The 15,039-nt window shown below is 40.2% G+C and overlaps 1 protein-coding gene across 1 annotated transcript in view; it reads left to right on the plus strand.

Annotated features, from left to right (window-relative positions):
• Nucleotides 1-573: 573 nt before the first annotated feature.
• LOC139276211 (bromodomain and WD repeat-containing protein 1-like) overlaps nt 574-15,039 on the plus strand; it is a 145,838-nt gene continuing 131,372 nt past the window's right edge. Inside the window, exons 1-9 of the mRNA XM_070893847.1 lie at nt 574-861; nt 978-1,036; nt 1,140-1,169; nt 1,434-1,493; nt 3,085-3,235; nt 8,733-8,831; nt 8,929-9,089; nt 11,873-12,094; nt 14,838-14,938. Of these exons, the coding sequence (XP_070749948.1) occupies nt 813-861; nt 978-1,036; nt 1,140-1,169; nt 1,434-1,493; nt 3,085-3,235; nt 8,733-8,831; nt 8,929-9,089; nt 11,873-12,094; nt 14,838-14,938 (932 nt within the window). The 5' untranslated portion in view covers nt 574-812. The remainder of the gene's footprint in view (nt 862-977; nt 1,037-1,139; nt 1,170-1,433; nt 1,494-3,084; nt 3,236-8,732; nt 8,832-8,928; nt 9,090-11,872; nt 12,095-14,837; nt 14,939-15,039) is intronic.

A 15,039-nucleotide genomic window follows, 5' to 3' on the forward strand; every position in this document is an offset into this window, starting at 1 on the left:
TCAATTCGAAGTATTTTTTTAAGCAAGCTTCGAGACGTTCAGTATATTTGAAGGGTGACAGGTCAGGAAACCAATTGCACCATAAACAGAAGGCTTCTCACAGAGTAATTTAATGCCGCCACTTTAAAAAAAAACACGTATTACAAATGCATTAAAACGGCTGCGAGCAGCACAGCCTTTAAAATAGGTGTGACACCACCGGGACTCCAACCACCTTCGGGCCCAGGCCCCGCCATCTTGCGTTGACGTCGCACGAAGAAGGCAGCGGATCGATATGCCTCCACGACTCCATTTTATTCACTCCTAAAAAAACACCTCGCTCTTCGGAGAGGGAAAAAAAGTGTCTCTAAACTACCACTACTTTTTTTTTCATTTAAAAAAAAACACTCCCCTGCACTTAATATACTGTACATAATGTCCAGAAATTAAAGCGACACGTTTCTCCCACCACCACCTATATCCGTTTACTGGCTCGGTTCTGCCCCTTCCTCCCCCTCATGCCTGGGACTCATTTCCCTCCGCGCATGTGTACGGCTGATTTGAGGCAGGCCTCAGCACTCACTCAATGGCGACCGAAAATCTTGATTAAAGAGACCGGAGGCGGCCGGGCCCGGGGCTGAGAGAAACAGCGGCGCGACAATTTTTTTTTAAACAAACACACACACATATATATATACACACACACATACACACAAAAAAAATATCTTTTATTTCAGGAAAAAAACCACAAAAATTACCAAACCAAAAAAAAATCATGTATTAAAATCCCTCTTTGAAATCCAAGTATATAATTAAAAAAAATTAAGGAAAAAATGGCCGAGACAACCGCTACCTCTCCTAAATTCTCTCCATTAAAATCAGGTAAGAACATACAGGAAAAGAAAGTTTAAAAACACCTCAATTGTTTTGTTTTAATATACAACGTTGGAGAAGAATAAAAGTCTTTCTTTTATTCCCCCAAACGCTCGCTCTCTCAGAACTCTACTTCCTAATCGCTCGCTTTCTCTCGGCGGGTCCTTGCCAAAAGTCCGCGGAGGTGAGTGGATTTTAATATGTTTGAACCCACAATAATAATAACAAAAAATAGCCTTCAATAATTACATTTAAAAAATAAAATATTCTTTTCTTCTGATTCGCAGGTGCTGGTGCAGGAGCTAGAGGAGAACGAGGTGCGTATAGGCGGACGACAGCGGCCGCTCAGCTCGTCCTCTCGCTGCCTCTCTGTCCTTTACTCCGTTTGCTGCTCCTATTCGGCCTCTTATGTCACTCTAATGCTATCTGATTTGACGGTTCTTTTCCCCCCTCTCTGCATTAATAAAAAAAACTCTCACCTGAGCTAGATATTTAAGGACGACACATTTTTAAAATCTTTTTTTTTCTCTTATTCTTCCCCCCCACCTTCTCTTACCCCCCCAATTTTTTTCTCCTTCCAGCTGCTCCCTAAGCGTTTAGACTGGGAAGGCAACGAGCACCACAGAAGCTATGAAAACTTTGTAAGTAATTTTAATGTTGAATTAATTGACGTTAAAGGGGAGAAAAGTTTTAATGCCAGAATTTTAGATCGGGAGGTGAAAACAAAAATATTTTGAAAAAATTGAACAAATACTGTTTTTACTTCATTCCGGTGTTTTTTTTTATTTGGGGGGTTATTTTGGGATAAAAGGTGTTAAAAATTGATAAATGGTTGGGTGACTAAATTTATTGCATTTTTTTTTCCTGTGAGGGGGCGTGGCTGAGGACCAGTCATTCCAATGGCGTAATCACTGCATAATTGGCCGTGACCCAATCACAATTTCGCTTTCATCGGCAAGGGGACGAGGTGTAATTTAGTGAACCTATCGCAGATTGGCTGAGAGGAAAAAAAGGTGGCCTTTTATATTGCGCATGCTCCAAACTTTACAGCCAGTTTAGGAGTGAAGTAATGTGAGATTGGGGAGAGCTTTTTAAAAATAATAACAAAATTCTGTAAATTTAAAATAAAAACAGAAAATGTTAGAAATGCACTGCAGGTCAATCAGCTTTGGAAAGAGAAAAGACAGGTTAAAATTTTGCATGGCATTTGTAATGAAGTGCACCCACCTAAATTGCCAACCGCTTTTTCCACCAGATATTGATGCTGTGCATTTCAGCATATTGTTTTTAATTTGTAAACAGTGTTTTGGGGTGAAATGTCAGATATTAACACAATAAATAGAGGCAATCGTCATTTGCCTGGTTTCCAGTGGACTACCTGGAAATTTTCCCAAAAGATAAAAACGTTTTTATAAGTTTTCCCATCTTCCATTTCAGCAGATTTGTGACATCTGAAATCTTGGTGTTAGATTGTTCAAATAGGAGTTAACAAATTGATGCTGTGGCCTGTTGGTAATTTGCAGGCTTCGCTGTATTTTTTGATTATCCTTGGCAATCTCTTTGAAATGTCGTTGATTTTTGTCTGAATTTGGACTTGAGCAAATTTATTGCCTATCATAAAGTTAAGAAAGTAAAGCATGATTTGGTTGGTATGTGTTATCTATCCTCCCTCCCCTCAGCCCCACCTCCCCGAGTTACATTGCTGTTTTACTACCACCAACTTATGTTCCACGGTGTTGCTCACAGTGAGACGGAGAATTAGACCACCACCATGTTTGTGGTCTGTCTCTTGCCTATTCTTTGTCATTGTCCCATTCTGATCTCTGTCCACTGTATGCTGTATTCTCTGAATATGGGGGATGTGTATTTCTAAAGGTTAATTCATGAATATATATTTCTAAGCAATAATTCATATTTTAAAGATTGCTGTTTTTTCTGGGTCAAACATCCTGAAACTCTAGCTGAGCAGGCAGGTAATCGGACATCTCTTCAGATCGTGTTGTTGAGCTGCTGACGGGGGTTTCTCAGTGCAGTGTCTTTGCTTCATGCCTGCTATACATCTCTGCTAACCCTGAAAATGCAAACTTCTCAGTTGGACGAAGCTGGATTATGAAAGATGGGTGAAGCTAGCACGTACATTTAGGTCTTCCAAATCATGATGCAACGCATTAGTGCAGTGTACCATCTTTTTACTTCAACTCATCCTTAGATGGTTGTTTTGCGCTATTCTAGGTTTTATCGAATCAGCATGTGCCCCCTGATCATCTGCTGCGGATATGCCAGCGAATTGGCACATTACTGGATAAAGAGGTTCCTTCAAGTGTGTCTGGAGTACAGTCCCTACTTGGTGCAGGCCGACAGTCGCTACTTCGAACTGCAAAAGGTATAAGTTCTGGTTAACTGCCCATGATAGTACTGAATGTGATTTTGGATAATATTGCCTAGAAATGGGGATACTATTTAGTTAATTGGCGGCCTGGCTGCAGCCAGTAATAGTCATTTTAGTAGTGAATGTAAAGCTTAGTAAAATTCTATGGCGAGCTGGAATTGTATGCAGATATGTGCTCGGCCATTAAGGTACCACTTACTCTTTCTGTGCTAAGTTCACACCATAATGTTCATGGGCTCTGTACCATGCCCAAGTAGCTATTATTTCTGAGTGATTTGACAGCCTGTTTGACTGGGATTTGACAGCTGAGACCATTCCTGCCTTAACCCAATGTCCATACATGGGCCCTTCCAGTGGCAGTCGCTAGATAGCTGATTGGGAGCAGAAACCATGGGCGATCTTCTTAACTAATGAACGCTGACCCAATTGTTTCAACCCTGTTGGTGCTGTGCTTGGATTAGTAAGCCCACTGCAGATCGGAGATCAAACCTGGAACTTTATGACTCAGTTACTCAGTGAACAGAGGTGTTGAGCACCATAAAGAATGAAGAAAGACTGGATCGTCTAGGCTTATATTCACTGAAATTTAGAAGAATGAGAGGTGATCTCATAGAAACATAAAATTCTGACGGGATTGGACAGGTTAGATGCAGGAAGAATGTTCCCGATGGGGAAGTTCAGAACCAAGGGTCACAGTCTAAGGATAAGGAGTCGGCCATTTGGGACCTAGATGAGGAGAAACTTCTTCACTCAGAGAATTGTGAACCTGTGGAATTCTCTACCACAGAAAGTTGTTGAGGCCAGTTCGTTAGATATATTCAAAAGGGAGTTAGATGTGGCCCTTACGGCTAAAGGGTTCAAGGGGTATGGAGGGAAAGCAGGAGTGGGGTACTGAAGTTGCATGCTCAGCCATGATCATATTGAATGGTGGTGCAGGCTCGAAGGGCCGAATGGCCTACTCCTGCACCTATTTTCTATGTTTCTAAAAGCTTTTTAATAAAATATAGATATTGGTTATTTCCCTTGAATTTAAATGACCAATATTGGTTGCTGCTAATTTAGCACTCTAATTATCCATATTTTTGATCAATTTTACTGTGTTGTATACTGTTATAGCCTGCCCACCTGCCATCATGCTGTACTTGGGTAGGATGTGCTGTTTTGCCAGATTTACTGCTGTTGTCCCTGCAATTGAATGAAATAAGTGAAATCCACTTAAGGGTGTACCTGTTAAGAGCAATTACTGGTTAAATGTGTACTTTTCATAATCCTAATTCTTTTCCCTTTAACTCAGTGTTAAATTTTCTTTTAAATGCACACTATTTTAAATGTAAATCCCATAAAATGTATAGATCTTTGCATCATCAGCTCATTATCTCACAGAAATAAAATATTTCACACCACTGGTCAACAAAATCTCTCTCTCTCTCAACACTCACTTCACACTTAACTATCTCACCTGGCTAGTGGTAGCACTGTCACAAACACCGTTCCCGAGCCACTGACTCCAGTCCTCTCCTTGGCCACTTGAGGCTGCACCAGACTGTTTGAACCTGGACGTCCTATTTGACTCTGAGCTGAGCATTCGACCCAATATCCACTTCCATCACCAAGACTGCCTAATTCCACCTCTGTAACATTGCCTGTTTCCATCCCTGTTTCAGCTCATTTGTTGCTGAAATCCTCCTCCATGTCTTTGTTACTTTTAGGCCCGACTATTCTAAAGCTGCTCCCACCTTCCATCCTCCGCAAACTCTTATCTCATCCAAATCTCTGTTGCTCGTATCCTAACTCATGCCAAGTTTCATTCATCCATCACCCCTGTGCTTGTTGGCCTACATTGGCTTCCAGTCCAGCAACGCCTCAAACTAAAAATTCTCATCCTTGTTTTCAAATCCTCCCATGGCCTCGCCCCTCCCTATCTTTGTAACCTCCTCTAGCCCTACAACCCTCAGAGATATCTGCGCTCCTCCAATTCTGGCCTCTTGCCTATCCCAGATTTTCTTCGCTCCATTGGCGTCCATGTTTTCAGCTGCCTGGGCCCTAATCTCTGGAATTCCCTCCCTAAACCTCTCTGCCTCTCTACCTATCTCCTTTAATATGCTACTTAAAACCTACCTCACCTGTCCTAATATCTTCTTATGTGGCTCAGTGTCAGATTTAGTTTGAGAACGCTCCTGTTGAGTGCCTTGGGATGTTTTACGCCATTAAAGGTGCTATATAAATGAAAGTTATTGTTGAAGTGAGTGATATCTGTGAAGTCAATTATATTCTATGCACTATTTTCTCTGTCAGAATCCAGGTTTTAGGGGGGAATGTTTTGACTTGTCTCAGGCATAGCATGCACATTAGATGCTTAGCTATCTGATGTGTGAACATGTGTTGAATGAACAGTAACCAGATATCAATACATTTAACAATGGACTCTGCTTGCTGGTACTTTTTTAAGGTGAATTTTAAACTATCCATCAATCAAATTATGATATAACTTTATTTTCATGGAGTTTTAGTTTGTACAAGCTGTTTGCTGTCTATTAGTGGTCCCTTTCTACTGGGGCGGTAGGGCACTTACATTTATTCTGGATATATTGAGCTCTGCCCAATGCCACTTTAATGGTCTGGACAAAATAGTACTTTCTTGGCTGCTAAGTTAAGGCATGCTATGAATTGGTGCTATGGCTGAAGAGATCTGTGTACAGCGGCTTTTTGTTGCAATTTTTTTTCATGGCTTTCCATTTTTGAGGTTAATTTTGCCAACACAATAGTTGCCTATAGGGCAGGTAGATTTGAAGCAACCACACTTCACATTGGCTAAGGGACAGTAAGCAGAGAGTAGTGGTCAACGGGTGCTTTTCACCCTGGAGGGAAGTGTGCACCGGTGTCCCCCAAGGCATTGGAACCACTGTCATTTTTGGTGTATATTAATGAGCTGGATTTAGTTTCAAAGTTTGTAGATGACACAAAACTCAAACGTAGTAAACAGTGAGGAGGATAGTAACATAGAGACAGACTGGCAAAATGGGCAGATTAAATTTAATGCAGTGAAGCATGAAGTGATTCACTGTGGTACGAAGAATGAGGAGAGGCAATATAAACTAAATGGTACAATATTTTAGGGGGTTCAGGAATAGAGAGACCTGTACGTACACAAGTCTTTGAAAGTGGCAGAATAAGTTGAGAAGGCTGTTTAAAAAGGGATATGGGATCCTCCGCTTTATATATAGAGGCATAGAGTACAACAGAAAGGAAGTTATGCTAAACCTTTTTTGAAAAAAAAACACTGGTTAGGCCTTATCTGGAGAATTATGGCCAATTCTGGGCACCACACTTTAAGAAGGATGTCAAGGCCTTAAAGAGGGTGCAGAGGAGATTTACTAGAATAGCATCAGGGATGCAGGACTTCAGTTATGTGGAGAGACTAGAGAAACTGGGGTTGTTCTCCTTGGAGCTGAGAAGGGAAGATGTGATATGGGTGTCCAAAATCATGACGGTTTTGATCGAGTAAATAATGAAAACCTGTTTCAAGTGGCAGAATGGTCTAACCAGAGGGCACAGATTTAAGGTAATTGGTAAAAGAACCAGTGGCAACATGAGGGGAAAAAAAAATCACGCAGTTGGTTCTGCTGTCTGAAAGGGTGATGCTGGGCTATGGGGAAAGAGCAGGGGAGTGGGACTAATTGGATAGGTCTTAAAGAGCTGGCAGAGGCATGATGGGCCGAACGGCCTCCTTCTCTGTTGTGTCATTCTATGATTCAATGCAATTTAGTTATTTTCCAGCAGAGAATGCTGGATGGCGATCTGGGCTGGAAATGTTAATTTGGTTTCTTTTCCTCTTTCCACGCCTTTCTCAACTGGCCCTTTCAACCCAGAGATATAGGATATAAAGACAATTATACAATGTATTGCATTCCCCTCCTCCAATTCACCCCACCAACTGCTGTCTTGCAGACGAGGGATGCAACCTGATATTACCTGGTTTGTCTGTCTTCATACTATTTGATGTACACAAAGCCATCAGGGACGCAGATGAAGCACTCATAAATCATTGGATTGGTACATATGTTTCTGATGTGGGTTTGGAAGTCATTTTCACTAATACTCTCTGATGTCGGGTGTTTCAATTATACTTCCTGTTTTGGACTATCAAAAGTGAACAGTCTGTCTCCATTCTTCAGTTCTTACACAGTTTATTTTTAAATGGTATATTTGATCTAACATGAGGGAGATGTTGGCTCTCCAGGATTCTATCTTCTCTGTCTCATGGGACTGCTTTTGCAAGTGATGTGTACTGGCAGCTCAGGATGTTGATTGCTAAATGCAGTGTTCCACTCGTATAGCAATTAAAGGAGGCATACAATATTTATAGCTACATATTGTTCCACTGGAAGATTAACATTATATAATTATTTATCTAAATGTGCAGAACTGGATTAAAATCTTAATTTCTCTCATACTATCCTCCTTTTACAACTTCATTATCAGACATTCTACCCCCTTCTCTTTCCTCCATTCTACCCACACAAAAAGGTCTTGGGCTTCTCTCTCTCTCATGGGACAAATATGAAATGATGCATTACCAGCTCTCCTAATCCAGAACTTGTGATTAACCTACAGTTCAGCTGAGAGTTGTGCATAGCAGCTAGTAGTCTGATGCTTTTTGTTAATTGCTAGTTCTTTTGATAAACCAACAGCGGCTTGAAGAGCAAGCATTTGCCAAAATTACAAAACAAGGCATTGCAAGGAAAATGCCACAATCTGCTACTGGACTATGTCCCTTTTGTTGTTTCTGCTGTTGTGCAGGAGCAGCTGAACACCTTATTCCTGTTCCTCCAGTTTGTTACCACATCCTGGTCCAGTCTGCCTCGCTGCTTAAAATCTGTTGTTTTGCCATATTCCCTGTGTTTTTAGGCCACCTAGCTCCTTGGACTGCTATCATATCCTAGAATCATTCATTTCCTGAGGCCACCTTGCTCCTTAAATGCCATGTCCCGGATTTGATTCCTCTCCTAGGTTGCCTTCCTCCAGATTCCTGCCAAATACTTCAGGTTGCCTTTCTGCTTAAACTTGTGCCTTCTGTCAGACCTGATGTAACCACCAACGTGCATCACTCCTTATGTGACATCCTTGGTAATCTGCTTAAACTTGTATTGACTGGTCCTGATTAATGAAGATAAACTGCATTTATGTTTATCCTTTTCTTGTAGTTTTGCATGTGACTAGTCAAAACCCAAAGTATTTTCTCTCCTTTTGGCCTGCTTGCCCTGCTCCCCCATTGTTGATCAGGAATTAATTATTTAAAACAGTGTAAAATTCAGCTAAGAGGACATGTTTACGGTCCATATAAAAAAAAACTTAAGCATTTCCATTTGAATACTTAAATCTACTTTGAGCAAAAGAAAAGCAATTTGCGCAATTACTTTTGTTTCCCTGTACCCTGTCTTAAGTAATTTGATAGATTTATTAATAATGAAGCTTGTTTTCTTGGTTTAAGATTGCAAGCAGGTTGTATGGAGAGGCTCAGCTTTTGCAGCTCTCCATAGAGGAAGACCACCAGAAGTGCCCATTACCTATGGGAGTCCACCTAGTGTTGGTAAGTGTGAGATCAGTGCAGTTCTACTGTAATGATGCTGCATATTTGACTGGAGCTTTGTCAGAAAATTCAACTATATGCAAAATTATTCCTGCAGTGGAAATTGTCCGTGGCAGACAGTTGACAGGAAGTGGACGTTTTAGTTCCATTTTTCCAACCAGTACCTATCAGCATATAAAGATGCACCGGAGGATTCTTGGACATCTATCTTCTGTGTACTGTGTTGCTTTTGATCGCACTGGACATAGGATTTTTACTGTAAGTAATGATTTTCTGTGAGGGCAACTTTTATTTTGTGTTCACCTTTGAATTTGAATCGCTTAATAACTCAAGGTATTGATAACATCTCAAATGGTGTGGCATATTGGGGAAAGTTAGTGTCCCAGTTTTCTAATGTGATAAATTCCTATCCTCAGCTATTCTGTAATGGTAAAACACCAAGCGGGAAGCCAATGCTTTTCAGGCAGGAAGGAAAAGTCATTTTGGACTGCTTTAAAATGTTTTAAAGGGCTGCTTTTAAGTGCCTCATATGCGAGGTGTATGGAGTGACAGGTCTGTCAGCATGATGTGAAAATATGACGACACCATGGAGTGAAGGAAATAAATTAATTAATATATATTTAAATACATTTTTTCAGTCTTTTTATTCTCTAAAATGAGAAGGAAAATAGTAATTGTTTAATGTTGTTGAATTGTCAATTAACCTAAAAGGTACAATGAGACTAAAATTTGAACTGGAAACAAGACCAGGACTGAGACAACATAGCTGCTGAGTTAGATAGATACCTGCTAATTGTAATTTTGTCATATGTAAAATACACATCAAATTAATTAAACTTAGCTAGGCATAATGGTGTTTGTATTTGTTAATAGTGAAGTACTCGAAGAAGAAATTACAACAATTTCAACATTGTATCCTATTTGGCAGACAACAGTTCAATGACACGTACATTTTTGGTGATTTATCTTAGACACCATTAAGTTTTAATTTAAAAAGCGATTTATTGTCGTCATTTTTCATCGCGTCTATGTTGTGTGTCAGTTCGCAAAGCTCATTTGGTGTAGAATCATATAAATTAGAACATGGAAGGGGCATCACATCATTGCTGGTTCCAGCTCTTCAACTGGGTCTACCTACTCTAATTGCATATGGAACCATAAAAATTACAGTTTAGAGGACTTGGCTGTAGCAAGTAAGAATGTTGGTCCTACTCTTATGGATGGAATATTGCAGATTAAGAGTTTAGGAACTGGCAGATACTGGCATATGTTAGGTGCCAACTTGTATGAAAAAAAGATATATAGCTGATTTGAAATAATCGGCAAGATAAATTCTGGCTGTGGAAGAACTCTTTAATGAAAGAAACATATGAGAATGATCACAAATATGCGTGATTGTTGTGCTCAAGAAATGTTCATTAAAATTTCAATTAGCTGCTGTTACAAAAGTTGGATGAATGATGAGGTTAACTATTTCAGGTAGTCAATTTCCCTATGGGTTTAGGTGATGTAATTCAGTCCAATTTTTTTTATTGCAAAATAGCTTGACCAGTCCAGCTTTCAAGATTTTGTTCCTAAAAATGAATTCTGGTAATTTGCTGTGTTTAGATGTACCAGATGTTCATTATGGTGATGTTCGTGTGAAAGATTTGGATGTATCCTTAAATTTTTCTTGATGTATTAATTAAGTTAACAATTTTGACTCGATATCTCTGCAATTATAGCTGTAATTCATAATTAATCACAAGTTTGCATTAAAAAAATTACATATGTTGTGCACTATTGTACTTTGGACCATTGTTCAGATTGGTCAGAATTATTTTGGTGATTTTCACATATATTGTATATTTTCTTTTCCATAATGTTTGGTTAAGTTTATGCAATCTACATTGAAATTTGTCTTACACATCCGGTCATGTGTTTTAAATAGCTGGCATCTGTGAAATCCTAAATTAATTTCTGAACTCTGCCTGGTTCCACATGTGATTGTGGTTTTGGAGAATATCTTAAGAGATATGTTCACAATCTAATGAAAAGATGGTCTGAACACCTGAAATAGATAACACAAACCCATGGATTTTAGTCTCAGTAAATCTGGCTTCAGAGGAAAGCATGTTATTTATGAATTCTTGCAATAACTGGTTGACTTGAATGAAATCTATAGGCTTCTTTGCACATTTTCTTGCAAACTTTTTTCATTGATGTCCAGAAAACTATCATTTAGATTTGCCTTATAAGCACTTAAAAAAAAAATCATTCACGGGATGTGGATGTCGCCAGCAAGGCCAACATTTTTTGCCAATCCGTAATTGCCCTCGAGAAGGTGGTGGTGAGTTGCTGCCTTAAATACAACTCAGTGCTTTGCTAGGCCATTTCAGAGGGCAATTAAGAGTCAGCCACCTTGCTGTGGGGCTGGAGTCATACATGGGCCAGACAAGGTAAAGACGGCAGATTTACTTCCCCAAATTAGTGCACTGGATGGATTTTTACGACAATCCAGTAGTTTCATGGTCACCATTACTGATGCTAGCTTTTTATTCCAGATTTATTTAATTTACTGAATTAAAATTCCCCAGCTGTTGTTGTGGTGGTGGTGGGATTTGAACTCGTGTCACCCGATCATTATTCCAGATCTCTGGATTACTAGTCCAGTGACATAACCACTATGCTACTGTACCCCTTGTCTTGGCTGTATCACTTCCAAATACATTTTCTGAACTGAAGGTAATCGAAGTTTGATTTGAGCTCCAAATTAAAGGCAAAAATAAATCTTTCAATTATTTTTTACGCTTGAACCAATGTTTTGATTTTCTGCTATCATCTTTAGCGTGCATTGTTTTATGTGTTGGACGCATAGTTAATACGCAAATGCTACATTACTGCAGTATGTTAGATTACTGCAGTAGCTTAAAATTGGGCAGGATGTACACTTAAATTGGAAGGATGGAAATTTGACTGATGTTATGCACAGGAGGGTTTGAAGGTTCTGCAATATTCTGAAGATTATAAAGCAACATGTTAACAGATTCATTATGTTCCAGGGCTCTGATGACTGTCTGGTGAAGATCTGGGCCACACACACTGGTCGATTACTCTCGACCCTACGTGGCCACTCCACTGAGATTTCTGACATGGCTGTGAATTATGAAAACACTATGCTAGCTGCTGGCAGCTGTGATAAACTAATTCGAGTTTGGTGCTTGAGAACGTGTGCTCCGGTAGCTGTGCTACAGGGACACACTGGATCCATTACCTCTCTACAGGTAACTTGAAAAATTTTATAAAGTTTAGGAAACCTTAAATATTGGGTATACATGTTCTTAAATTTGTAATCTGTGGTCATTCATGCCTTCATATGTGTTTACTCTGTTCCTAATTCTGCCATTATACTTTTGATGTCGTATTTGAGATTTTCATTATGCTGACCCAAAATTGTGTTAGTGCTGTTGCATTGGCCTGATCTCATAAATATTGAATAAAAGCAAAATACTGGAAATCTCTCCATCTGTGGAGAGGAAGCAGAGTTAACGTTTCGGGTCGATGACCCTTCGTCAGAACTGGAGTGTTTGAAAAGAACAGATTCTTAATAAGCACTGAAAGGGGGAGGGGAAGAAAGAACAAAAAGGGAAGGTCTGTGATAGATTGGAAGACAGAAAAGATTAGAGAGACAAAAGGGATGATGGCCCAAATTCAAATGGTAATGCCAGGAGTTAGAAACACATTAGTCAAGATAGGGTGTGAATAGTGGGATAATGACCAACTGCCATTAGAGACAAAGATAGAAAAAAGAAAAACGGGCTCTGAGGGGGGGGGAGGGGCGGAGGGAAAAGGGAGCCAAAGATTGGCAGCGGTTACACTCTGAAATTTTTGAACTCGATGTTGAGTCCAGAGGATGTACAGTACCTAAACAAAAGATGAGGTGCTGTTCCTCGAGCTTGCGTTGAGCTTCATTGGAACAGTGTAGGAGACAGAGGTCAGAGTGGGAATGCAGTGGAGAATTAAAGTGACAGGCGACTGCAAGCTCAGGGTCACAATTACGGACTGAACAGAGGTGTTCAGCAAAGCGGTCACCCAATCGACGCTTGGTCTCCCCAGTGCAGAGAAGACCACGTCGTGAGCAGTGAATACAATATACTAAATTGAAAGAAGTACAAGTAAATCTCTGTTTCACCTGGAAGGAGTATTTGGGGCCTTGGATAGTGGGCAGGGAGGAGGTAAAAGGGCAGATGTTGCATCTCCTGCGCTTCCAAGGAAAGGTGCTGGGGGTAACTGCGGAATGGACCAGGGTGTCGCGGAGGGAGTGGTCCCTTCAGAATGCTGGGAGGGGAGGGGAAGATGTGATTGGTGGTGGTATCGGGCTGGAGGTGGCGGAAATGGCGGAGGATGATCCGTTGAACGTGGAGGCTGGTGGGAAGAAAGTGGATAAGGGGAGAAAAAAATAGAGTCGAGATAGGAAGAAATAAGTTCTGTGGACAAGAACAGGCTGAAACAATGGGTCTACCGGGGCAGTCCTGCTTGTTGATCTTGGGAAGGAGGTAGAAGCTGGCTGTGCGGGGTTGGGGAACTATGAGGTTGGTGGCTGTGGAAGAAGATCTCCAGAGGAGATGAGGTCAGTGACGGTCTGGGAAATTATGGCTTGATGTTCAGTAGTGGGGTCATGGTCCAGGGGGAGGTAGGAGGAGGTGTCAGAGAGTTGGCAATCAGCCTCTGCAAGTTAGAGGTCAGTTTGTCAAGCAACAACAGTACCACCCTTGTCAGCAGGTTTGATGACCAGGTTAGGGTTGGATCTGAGCGAGCGGAGTGCTGCAAGTTCAGAGGGAGGTAGGTTGGAGTGAGTGAGGGGAGCAGAGAAATTGAGACGACCGATGTCCCGTCGGCAGTTTGCAATGAAGAGGTCTAGAGAGGGTACGATTTCAGCGAGTTAACACAAGCTATTTTAACCTCTGAAAGAGCTCTGTTCTGCTTTGCACTGGCACAAAGTATGCATTTATTTGTGTTTAAAACATGTGTGGCTTCTTGTGCTACTATTCTATTTCTGCTGATTCAATTCAGAAAACGGATTGACAGTAAAGGCCTGAAACCCACATTCTGCATATACATTTGAATGTAGGTATGTAAATTGCTATCCCATTCATAATGATGTGAATAGGCAGTATATCTGCCTGATTTTCAAACGCATTGCTATATAAAAGGTGCAAGTGCAGTAGCTTGATGACATTTAAAAAAGCAGGTTGCAAATACACCAAGAAAAATGTTCCAATTATTTCACTATCTGCTGACAGATATGATTGTATCTTAACATCTTGAATACTTTTGTGTTTAAAGTGCAGTTGTACTGTCACTTGCATCATGGCAATATCAAATTGATAATTTAACTCTGGAGTCAGGTCTCAAGCATTTAGAATATAGTACAGCTGTAGTACGAGTACCCAATTGGGAAGGATGTTTAGCACTGCTTGGGGTTGACATTGCGTGGAACACAATTGCGGTGTCAAGGGAAGTTTTTAAAAAGCTGGAGGAGGGTATCTCTTATGTACTTTATAAACTGAAGCAAAGTTTTTGGAAAATCCATGGTCCTGCCGACCATCTGAACACATCAAAAATTTGACAGCTGGGGAGTGAAGTCCCTGCATGCATGTAAACACACACAAGCTCTCTTCATCTACGAATCTCGGACTGAGTGAAGTATAACAGCAACCATCATTATTTTTATGACCAGAGGCTATTTTGATTTAAACTCAGTTTTTCTGTATTTAATTTTATTAGATGCAGCTACCTTTAAAACAAAGTTGGAAGTATGGTTAAACTGTCTTATTTGAGACTAATTAACAAATATAGTTAAGATTATTTGTATGAATCTCTTGTTTTTTAAAAAAAAAAGTGACATAATGGTGGGAAGTTTATTTTTGCCTGTATGTTCGATTTTAAAATGTGGATTTAAAAAAATGTGAATCCAAATCTGCTGATTATGTGGTACTTTGATGCCTCTTTCTGAATTTATTTTAGTTTAGTCCTATGGGTAAAGGCTCAGTACGGTACATGGCATCTACAGGATCTGATGGGAGTGTTTGCTTTTGGCAGTGGGATCCAGATACTCTGAAGTTCAAGTAAGTTTTAATAAATACTGCACCATGATTCAGATAAGCATTTTAATTGAGATTAATTGTAGTTGCTTTTTTACCAATTCAATCGGCTTTAGAATTCAGAA

The sequence above is a fragment of the Pristiophorus japonicus genome, chromosome 11 (genome assembly GCF_044704955.1).
Source record: "Pristiophorus japonicus isolate sPriJap1 chromosome 11, sPriJap1.hap1, whole genome shotgun sequence".
NCBI classification, from domain to species: Eukaryota; Metazoa; Chordata; class Chondrichthyes; family Pristiophoridae; genus Pristiophorus; species Pristiophorus japonicus.